This window comes from Oncorhynchus tshawytscha, unplaced genomic scaffold (assembly GCF_018296145.1).
Source record: "Oncorhynchus tshawytscha isolate Ot180627B unplaced genomic scaffold, Otsh_v2.0 Un_scaffold_10343_pilon_pilon, whole genome shotgun sequence".
NCBI classification, from domain to species: Eukaryota; Metazoa; Chordata; class Actinopteri; order Salmoniformes; family Salmonidae; genus Oncorhynchus; species Oncorhynchus tshawytscha.
In genome coordinates, this window is record NW_024609784.1 from 418645 (window position 1) to 429944 (window position 11300).

The 11300-nt window shown below is 48.0% G+C and overlaps 1 protein-coding gene across 2 annotated transcripts in view; it reads left to right on the plus strand.

Annotated features, from left to right (window-relative positions):
• kcnc2 (potassium voltage-gated channel, Shaw-related subfamily, member 2) overlaps positions 1-7598 on the plus strand; it is a 72765-nt gene extending 65167 nt beyond the window's left edge. Inside the window, exons 4-5 of one of the 2 annotated variants that reach the window (XM_042318052.1) lie at positions 5010-5097; positions 5993-7598. In XM_042318052.1, the coding sequence (XP_042173986.1) occupies positions 5010-5065 (56 nt within the window). In that variant the 3' untranslated portion in view covers positions 5066-5097; positions 5993-7598. Of the gene's footprint in view, positions 1-2223; positions 2939-5009; positions 5098-5992 lie in introns of those variants that run through there. The other variant, XM_042318051.1, reaches the window with a different exon arrangement.
• Positions 7599-11300: the final 3702 nt, after the last annotated feature.

Consider the following 11300-nt stretch of genomic DNA (forward strand, 5'->3'; position numbering starts at 1 on the left):
GTTAGAATGACCTGCTGTTTGTACAGGTGCCTGTGTTGAGTTAGAATGACCTGCTGTTTGTACAGGTGCCTGTGTTGAGTTAGAATTACCTGCTGTTTGTACAGGTGATGCCTGTGTTGAGTTAGAATGACCTGCTGTTTGTACAGGTGATGCCTGTGTTGAGTTAGAATGACCTGCTGTTTGTACAGGTGCCTGTGTTGAGTTAGAATGACCTGCTGTTTGTACAGGTGATGCCTGTGTTGAGTTAGAATGACCTGCTGTTTGTACAGGTGATGCCTGTGTTGAGTTAGAATTACCTGCTGTTTGTAGGGGTGCCTGTGTTGAGTTAGAAGTCATTATCATACTGTATAGTGTCCTCAAAATAACATTTTTGTTGGAATGAGAAATTACATTTCGGGCCTAATGAACGTTTAGGCCTAAATCGTGCTTCACTGTCTTAATTCCCAAGCTTTATCTCTGTCATTTTGAGCAGTTAATGCTGTGTTAATCTATTCTACACTGTAATATGGAACTCCGTTACGCTTTTGCTAATTGCCTCTTATCAGAAGTGAACTGCCTCTCTAGAAGGCAATCTAAATCTCATGCTTACACTGGGTCTGCTGTATGTCCTGGCAATCAACCCACTCCTCTGTGTGTAATTGGAGGAGGACATGGTTATAACTGTCATTTGGGGTTAATGTTAATTATAGCATTATTACTATAGGATACTTTTAACTGTTGCAGTCTTTATTATGATTCATTCTATGGTTTACATTGTTATGGTTGATTAATTGATTTGATATTGACTTGGAGTAGCTCTGATGTCTGCACAGTTAGTGCTCCTGTTTAACTCAACCATCCATTACACGAGACACACACAAAGCCAGTCAGTAAATCTCTCTGGGGTACCAACTCATAAACCTCACAGCCCCCCACGTGTTGACCGGGACAGTGCTGTGCCATGCTCAGCCCACCTGGGTCTTGAGGCAATCTGCCAGGCATGAGACAACCCTGGGCCTCCCACCACCTGGACCCGTGCCCACCACAGGGCGACTCTGCTTCATCATGGGCTAAGGAACAGTTGGGTGCCACAAGGCGAGCGTCCAGCTGTGCCCTCGTCTCAGCCTCCTCAGCCGGCGGTGGCGGTCGCAGCAGTGCAGTGGTTAATGCATAAAACATGAGGTCCTTTCTAGTCCCCGGCACTACCTGTCGGCACAAGCTGAAGCTGCCCTTTGTTCTGGCAGCTCGGCTGGTTCTGAAGCGGCCTCATTTGCGCGCCGTCCCTTTTGAGTAAACGCTGAAACAAATGGATCCATCTACAGTATGGTAATGATGCTGCAATCCCATTAGCTTGTCTTTCTTCCTCTCCCTCTGTCTTTGTGCCAGCTGATTGGCCAGCTCTGTTAATGGTCTGGCTGGTTTGTCGTTTGTTTGTTTCTCACTGGCGTCTGGACATTTAAAAAGGACTGCTGATAGAAATGAATGTACATTTAGTTGGTGTGCACCACCTGCTGATCAGGCCATTTAAGGATAGTGTGATATTTCCCTGATTACTGTCTATCATCACAGTCATTATTACAGGCTCATCAGTTCTCTTTCCCATTGTCATCACCGTCATTTCCACAATCATCATACTCCTCATCATCTTGCTTTACATTTAAACACCGTTATTTTACATTTAAACACAGTTATTTTACATTTAAACACAGTTATTTTACATTTAAACACTGTTATTTTACATTTAAACACTGTTATTTTACATTTAAACACTGTTATTTTACATGTGCACGCCCTGTGTTTTTGATGCTGGCTTTATTTCAGAGACTTTGTACACATCAGCACAAGTGCTAGAGCTCCTGAATGAAAAGCAGTTTTCAGCCTGATATATATATTTAATTAGCAATTGAAATATGAACACATCTGTATGAGATTATTGCTTGCATAAATTGTGTGTGACAAAACATAGTAATGATGCCATTATATGAGACATTCATATTGGCATAACTTCAAAAGCAGTAATTAAAGCAAAGTTCTGTCAACGTATTCAATTAAATGGACATTTGCCATCTGACCTGTGAGAAACGACATATGTGCATGAATCACCGTATGTATGTACTTCTGCTCTGTCTCACTCCCGTCTCCTGTCTTGTTTCATTCACGTGGCTGTCTTGGACTTGGAATACTTGACCGCGTGCCTGTGTGTGTTCATGTCCCGTTCCTGCGCCCTCGCCCACTCTTCCGAAGGCTGTGAGAAATCCTCAAGCTTAAGCAACATAGCGGGCTTGGCTGGTAACGCCCTGAGGCTGTCTCCAGTGACCTCACCCTACGGTTCACCGTGCCCCCTGAGGCGTTCCCGCTCCCCAATACCATCCGTCCTGTGAGGCCCGGCCCAGAGCGAGGCTTGCCTTCCGTCTGAGCACACTCCCCTCCCCCACCCCCAAAACACCCGACAGAAGCCAGCTTCATAGGCGTTAGCTCTCTGTAGCATCCTGGAATCATATAATATACTTTGTGAATGTTGTTAGCTACTTTAGAGACTAACCTTAGTGGGTTCGACCACAGACTAACCCTGCTCTTCTCCTCTTCCATACAAACGTTGCTTTGAACTGTAGATGTGGTGACCACCCCTGAAGTAGCTTAGCTGTACATCACTTTGAATTCCCATTACTTCACTTTTGTTGTACTTTAATAATGGCAATAAAAGGACTCTTGAATGGTGGCTCTAAAAGTAGCAGCCACAACATTTAGTAAATACGTATTCATAATCAGGGAGATTTACATGTTGCTATATTTAGAGACTTAGAACATACGTGCTTCCATAAAAAATAAGAAAAATGTCACTTTATTTTGTGGGGGGGGGAAATAACTTGTCATGGACTATGTCTTGATTCTCTCGCTCTCACCTGTCACCCTCTCGCTCTCACCTGCCACTCTCTCGCTCTCACCTGCCACTCTCTCGCTCTCACCTGCCACCCTCTCGCTCTCACCTGTCACCCTCTCGCTCTCACCTGTCACCCTCTCGCTCTCACCTGTCACCCTCTCGCTCTCACCTGTCACCCTCTCGCTCTCACCTGTCACCCTCTCGCTCTCACCTGTCTCTCTCACTCTCTCGCTCTCACCTGTCACTCTCTCACCTGTCTCTCACCTGTCACCCTCTCGCTCTCACCTGTCACCCTCTCGCTCTCACCTGTCACCCTCTCGCTCTCACCTGTCACTCTCTCGCTCTCACCTGTCACTCTCTCGCTCTCACCTGTCACCCTCTCGCTCTCACCTGTCACCCTCTCGCTCTCACCTGCCACCCTCTCGCTCTCACCTGTCACCCTCTCGCTCTCACCTGTCACCCTCTCGCTCTCACCTGTCACCCTCTCGCTCTCACCTGTCACCCTCTCGCTCTCACCTGTCACCCTCTCGCTCTCACCTGTCACTCTCTCGCTCTCACCTGTCACCCTCTCGCTCTCACCTGCCACCCTCTCGCTCTCACCTGTCACTCTCTCGCTCTCACCTGTCACCCTCTCGCTCTCACCTGCCACCCTCTCGCTCTCACCTGCCACCCTCTCACTCTCACCTGTCACCCTCTCACTCTCACCTGTCACTCTCTCGCTCTCACCTGTCACTCTCTCGCTCTCACCTGTCACCCTCTCACTCTCACCTGCCACCCTCTCGCTCTCACCTGTCACCTCGCTCTCACCTGTCACCCTCTCGCTCTCACCTGTCACCCTCTCGCTCTCACCTGCCACCCTCTCGCTCTCACCTGCCACCCTCTCGCTCTCACCTGTCACCCTCTCACTCTCACCTGTCACTCTCTCGCTCTCACCTGTCACTCTCTCGCTCTCACCTGTCACCCTCTCACTCTCACCTGTCACCCTCTCACTCTCACCTGTCACTCTCTCGCTCTCACCTGTCACTCTCTCGCTCTCACCTGTCACCCTCTCGCTCTCACCTGTCACCCTCTCACTCTCACCTGTCACTCTCTCGCTCTCACCTGTCACGCTATCACTCTTACCTGTCCCGCTCTCGCTCTCACCTGCCCCGCTATCGCTCTCACCTGCCCACCTCTCGCTCTCACCTGTCCCTCTCTCGCTCCCACCTGTCCCGCTATCGCTCACCTCACCTGTCCCGCTCTCGCTCTCACCTGCCACCCTCTCGCTCTCACCTGTCACCCTCTCGCTCTCACCTGTCACCCTCTCACTCTCACCTGTCACCCTCTCGCTCTCACCTGTCACCCTCTCACTCTCACCTGTCACTCTCTCGCTCTCACCTGCCCCGCTATCGCTCTCACCTGCCCCGCTATCGCTCTCACCTGTCCCGCTATCGCTCCCACCTGTCCCGCTATCGCTCTCACCTGTCCCGCTATCGCTCTCACCTGCCACCCTCTCGCTCTCACCTGTCACCCTCTCGCTCTCACCTGTCCCGCTATCGCTCCCACCTGTCCCGCTATCGCTCTCACCTGCCACCCTCTCGCTCTCACCTGTCCCGCTATCGCTCTCACCTGTCCCGCTATCGCTCTCACCTGCCACCCTCTCGCTCTCACCTGTCACTCTCTCGCTCTCACCTGCCACCCTGTCACTCTCACCTGCCACCCTGTCACTCTCACCTGCCACCCTGTCACTCTCACCTGCCACCCTGTCGCTCTCACCTGCCACCCTGTCGCTCTCACCTGCCACCCTGTTGCTCTCACCTGCCTCTGGCTGGGCCCGGTCATCCTGTTTGCATGGATCATCCTGTGTAATCATCTGCCAGCGGTGTGGTGAGAAAGAGAGAAGGAGAGATAAAAACTAAAGAGAAAACAGGTTAGAAACGGTGGGCCTGGGCCGTGGGAATGTGCATGGGACTTGTGTGTCTGCATCGTGCCATTGGCCTCCACCTGGGGACTGAACACACAACATAAAATGCACAACAGTGTTTTTCTGTTTTCTCTGCATGTGGGCTATGCTGGTTTGCTACTGTTTCAAATGTTTTACTGTGATCTTATTTAATTGTCAATCGCTGTGTTGCCAAGCTGAAGTGTCTCTGATATTGTTTACTCACAGATAGCTGCAAAGAGATTGTCTTTACTGGTTTCACGCAAGCAGAGAGCAGCATTTAATTGCTGGGGGAAGGCACATCCCTGGTGGAAAGGTAACATTGTCATTCTGAATGGCATGTGAACTGCCTGCTGAACACTGTGCTGCTGATCCCTGGTGGTCACCTCTGGCTAATGGCCTTTTGTTTTAGTGTGTGTGCAGAAGGGGGTAATTCAACAATTGTAGTCACGGAAATGACATCGGCACCCCCTCTGCATCATAACTCATGGCTTTATACACACATGCGTGCATGTGCACTCATATACACACACAAACATTTGACAGGCGTGTGCACACACACACACACACACCACATTAGACACAGACACACACACACACACATTAGACACACACACACACACACACATTTCTGTATATTCTTTAAAAGACAGCAGGAATGCCTTTGATGGTCCTATCAAACAGAGCTTTTGTTTTATTAATAGCGATGTACTTCATTATTGATGAGAGAATTTACTACTCACATAAATTGTTGCCGATGCTAACAGGTGTGTCGCACGACAGAGGACATTACCATTCAGCAATGTGCCTCACCCAATCCTTTGTCTATACTAGTAGCAGGAAGGTTGCTAAGCAACTGGCACATAGTCAGACGCATCTCACAGTTGCTGAACACAGAAACGGTCTCCTAATTCAAACGAAAAGCTCACGACCAGCGCTTTCCATATTTCTATATTAAAATAATTATTGAATCACCCCCCCTCCCATTGCAATACTGTTCATTGATTGAGTGTTTACGATCATGACTTCATAGAATGCCATCGATTTGTATATATTCATCATTACATATAAACTGTAAATGAGAAGGAAATATCTGAACACAAAAATAGCATGAATCTGCATGTGGTTATTCGTATAATGACTATAGATTATTATCATTAGAGACGCATTTCTGATATTTAGAGATGTGACCTGCTTTACATTCTGTTTAGCCGTTTACGTGTCCTATTGGAATGACTGCAGTCATCAGCCAATCAGTGGACTAACAAGACCTATTGGTGTGTGGATCCTGTTGGATCACACAGCGTCACTCAAGGACGTGAACCAACCAGAACACTCACATCGGTGAAGGATTGTTGACTGACAAGCGTCAGGTCCAATGACGCTGCCTGGGAAAACAGGAACTATCCAAGACTGAGGTCAATTGGAATTCTGGGAATAGATGGGACAGGGGAAGTTGTCTTTTTCCCAGATTCTCAATGTCATGGATATTGAGTGAAGCATAAAACTGTCACCAGAAGAAGAAAAAGGACCCTTCTTGGAAGAGGAGGCCAGCTGCTTTATCTAGATATTGTGTTTGTAAATAATAACATGATACAGCACATGGGTCAAGGAGCTCCTCTCTCTCTCATCTGTCCTCTGGATTGCGAGCCAGGTACAAGGTCATGACCTCCATATCAATCAGTCTCCGTGGTTTCCCTCCTCGTAATCAGTGTTATTATGATGCATCAGACACTACGTGTTCTGAAAATGGACTGATTTAATATGTGAATTCTGCTTCATATACAGTGGAGAGAATAACGTGGGATAAGTTGAATAAATGTGACATAGGGTTTCATCAATGCTTTTGTTTCCCTTAGACGTCTTGGTGGATTCCATGACATTGCTGTGGTGTGCGTTTACATGCGTGTGTTTTGAACTCCAGGGTAACATCTAGACAACATGCAGTTGTAAAGCAGAAAAATGAAAACCTATAAGAGACCCATTTCACTCTTCCAGCTAGTTTGAACACATATAACAAGGAAGCTTAAAGTACCCTGTAGAGATGTGTTATCCTGGACACCATACCCCAACAATCAGATACAATTTGCAATAATGACACCCAAACAAAAGACACCGATTTGCACTGTGATTTTAGCTACCTGCCACAAGAAATGATACACTGGTCTAGTACAGCCTATATAACAGGACAATGCTAAAGCACCCCTCCATTGAATTGATAGTGAGGGTTGATTTTGACCATCAGTAATTGGGGGATTGGAATACTGTGACCTGCACAGTGAGGACCCCCCCCCACACACACACACACACACACACACACACACACACACACACACACACACACACACACACACACACACACACACACACACACACACACATACAACTCTCTGTGTAGTGCAATGCTGCTTAACTCTTTGAAATGTCAAGGGACACCAATCAGTATCTATTCTTCTATGACAAAAGTGATTTAAATGTGTTTATTTTTTTGAATCCAGAACATGTAATTATGTGTCTCTTGTGGAGTGCTTGGTTTACTTGTGAAAGTCATAGTATCCCAACACTGTTTCTCTCCATTACGTCCACAACTGTCACTTGGGCTTGATCCAGCTTCATGTTCTGTATCTTTTAATGTGAGGACAATTCTAGTTCGAAGTCTGTATCTGTGGAGCATTTGTTGTCATTCTGAAGTGCATGCTATAAAAAAAGGAAACATGTCAGATTGTAAAACAGGATTACAACATATATCACGTTCCAAGTGATGTGTAAAATGAAATGCCATGTGAGAAAATCACATAAACATATTTAACTTTTAAACCATTGTTGTTTCTTTACTTCGCACAAATGCAGGAGAAGTAGTGTCTTTGATAGGGGAACGGCTATAGCACAACGCCGATCCAACTAAGGTCCATCCTTTTTCATAAGACTCACACAGGTAATTGTAATTGTCTTTGTTCAAGCTACACCATTTTACGCTGTTGATGAATTGAAGAAGGATCCATTTTCATTCAGATATCTAGCATCACCCTGTACTCCTACGGCTTATCATCAACGATAATGATAGCAGTCGTTGTGATAATGATATGCCTTTTCCCAGTTCTCTCTCCTGTGCTGCCTCTAATTCTCCAGCTGGCGTCCGGTGGCAGTCAGCCCCTACGTGCCGGTAACTCAGAGACATCCCAACTATCTTTACACCATCACCATGGAAACAGCAAACGTGTGTCGTGGAGATGTAAACAGCTGGGGATAGGAGTGTGTTTTACAGGGGAAGAAACTCCACACACCCCGGGCTGTACCCAACTCCCTTAAGAGCGAGCGCGAGACATCCTTAGACAGCCAGGGGGAAAAAACAACCATAATTTTCTAAATACCAAAATAGTGACTATGAATATAGCATCAGAGCACTGTTCCTTGGCCGTGAGAAACATCACAGACAAGTGTGATGTGTGAACTAGGCCCTATTGCAACCTACAGTGAAAGACTTGTACTAAAAGTCTCTGTGAACTGGGTACTACTGCAACCTACAGTGAAATACTTGTACTAAAAGTCTCTGTGAACTGGGTACTACTGCAACCTACAGTGAAAGACTTGTACTAAAAGTCTCTGTGAACTGGGTACTACTGCAACATACAGTGAAAGACTTGTACTAAAAGTCTCTGTGAACTGGGTACTACTGCAACATACAGTGAAATACTTGTACTAAAAGTCTCTGTGAACTGGGTACTACTGCAACATACAGTGAAAGACTTGTACTAAAAGTCTCTGTGAACTGGGTACTACTGCAACCTACAGTGAAAGACTTGTACTAAAAGTCTCTGTGAACTGGGTACTACTGCAACCTACAGTGAAAGACTTGTACTAAAAGTCTCTGTGAACTGGGTACTACTGCAACCTACAGTGAAAGACTTGTACTAAAAGTCTCTGTGAACTGGGTACTACTGCAACCTACAGTGAAAGACTTGTACTAAAAGTCTCTGTGAACTGGGTACTACTGCAACATACAGTGAAAGACTTGTACTAAAAGTCTCTGTGAACTGGGTACTACTGCAACATACAGTGAAAGACTTGTACTAAAAGTCTCTGTGAACTGGGTACTACTGCAACATACAGTGAAAGACTTGTACTAAAAGTCTCTGTGAACTGGGTACTACTGCAACATACAGTGAAAGACTTGTACTAAAAGTCTCTGTGAACTGGGTACTACTGCAACATACAGTGAAAGACTTGTACTAAAAGTCTCTGTGAACTGGGTACTACTGCAACCTACAGTGAAAGACTTGTACTAAAAGTCTCTGTGAACTGGGTACTACTGCAACATACAGTGAAAGACTTGTACTAAAAGTCTTTGAACTGGTACTAAAACAGTGAAAACTTGTACTAAAAAACTGGGTACTACTGCAAATACAGTGAAAGACTTGTACTAAAAGTCTCTGTGAACTGGGTACTACTGCAACCTACAGTGAAAGACTTGTTAAAAGTCTTTGAACTGGGTACTACTGCAACCTACAGTGAAAACCCTGTACTAAAAGTCTCTGTGAACTGGGTACTCTGCAACATACAGTGAAAGACTTGTACTAAAAGTCTCTGTGAACTGGGTACTACTGCAACATACAGTGAAAGAGGTACTAAAAGTCTCTGGAACTGGGTACTACTGCAACATACAGTGAAAGACTTGTACTAAAAGTCTCTGGGTACTACTGCAACATACAGTGAAAGACTTGTACTAAAAGTCTCTGGAACTGGGCACTACTGCACTACAGTGAAAGACTTGTACTAAAAGTCTCTGTGAACTGGGGACTACTGCACTACAGTGAAAGACTTGTACTAAAAGTCTCTGGGACTGGGGACTACTGCAACTACAGTGAAAGACGGGTACTAAAAGTCTCTGTGAACTGGGTACTACTGCAACATACAGTGAAAGACTTGTACTAAAAGTCTCTGTGAACTGGGTACTACTGCAACCTACAGTGAAAGACTTGTACTAAAAGTCTCTGTGAACTGGGTACTACTGCAACCTACAGTGAAAGACTTTGATCATCTGCAGGTTTGATGGTAAAAACAAACAACGACAAAAAGAGAAAGACAGAGAAGGATGTGTCTGTCGGTGTCAGACGCTAAGTGTTGGTTGAGTGGTTTACTGTGTGTCTTAGTAACCCTGTGGAGTAGTTGTGCCAGGTTCTCCACATGATGTTGTGTCACACACCGCTGAGAGAGGACGGGGATGGGGACACACACTGCTGAGAGGGGACGGGGACGGGGATGGGGACACACACTGCTGAGAGGGGACGGGGATGGGGACTGCTGAGAGGGGGATGGGGATGGGGACAGGGACACACACTGCTGAGAGGGGACGGGGATGGGGACACACACTGCTGAGAGGGGGGGATGGGGACACACACTGCTGAGGGGAGGGGACGGGGATGGGGACACACTGCTGAGAGGGGATGGGGATGGGGACACACTGGGACGGGGATGGGGACACACTGCTGAGAGGGGATGGGGATGGGGACACACTGCTGAGAGGGGACGGGGATGGGGACACACACTGCTGAGAGGGGACGGGGATGGGGACACACACTGCTGAGAGGGGACGGGGGGGATGGGGACACACACTGCTGAGAGGGGATGGGGATGGGGACACACACTGCTGAGAGGGGACGGGGGACTGGGGATGGGGACACACACTGCTGAAAGGGGACGGGGATGGGGACACACACTGCTGAGAGGGGATGGGGACACACTGCTGAGGGGAGGGGATGGGGACACACACTGCTGAGAGGGGACGGGGATGGGGACACACACTGCTGAGAGGGGACGGGGATGGGGACACACACTGCTGAGAGGGGACGGGGATGGGGACACACACTGCTGAAGGGGAGGGGATGGGGACTCACACTGCTGAAAGGGGACGGGGATGGGGACACACACTGCTGAAAGGGGACGGGGATGGGGACACACACTGCTGAAGGGGACGGGGATGGGGACACACACTGCTGAAAGGGGACGGGGATGGGGACACACACTGCTGAAAGGGGACGGGGGGGACACACACTGCTGAAAGGGGATGGGGACACACACTGCTGAAAGGGGACGGGGACACACACTGCTGAAAGGGGACAGGGACACACACTGCTGAAAGGGGACGGGGACACACACTGCTGAAAGGGGATGGGGATGGGGACACACTGCTGAAAGGGGGGACACACACGGGGATGGGGATGGGGACACACTGCTGAGAGGGGACGGGGATGGGGACACACACTGCTGAGAGGGGACGGGGATGGGGACACACACTGCTGAAAGGGGACGGGGATGGGGACTCACACTGCTGAGAGGGGATGGGGACTCACACTGCTGAGAGGGGATGGGGACACACACTGCTGAAAGGGGACAGGGATGGGGACACACACTGCTGAAAGGGGATGGGGACACACACTGCTGAAAGGGGACAGGGACACACACTGCTGAGAGGGGACAGGGATGGGGACACACACTGCTGAAAGGGGACGGGGACACACA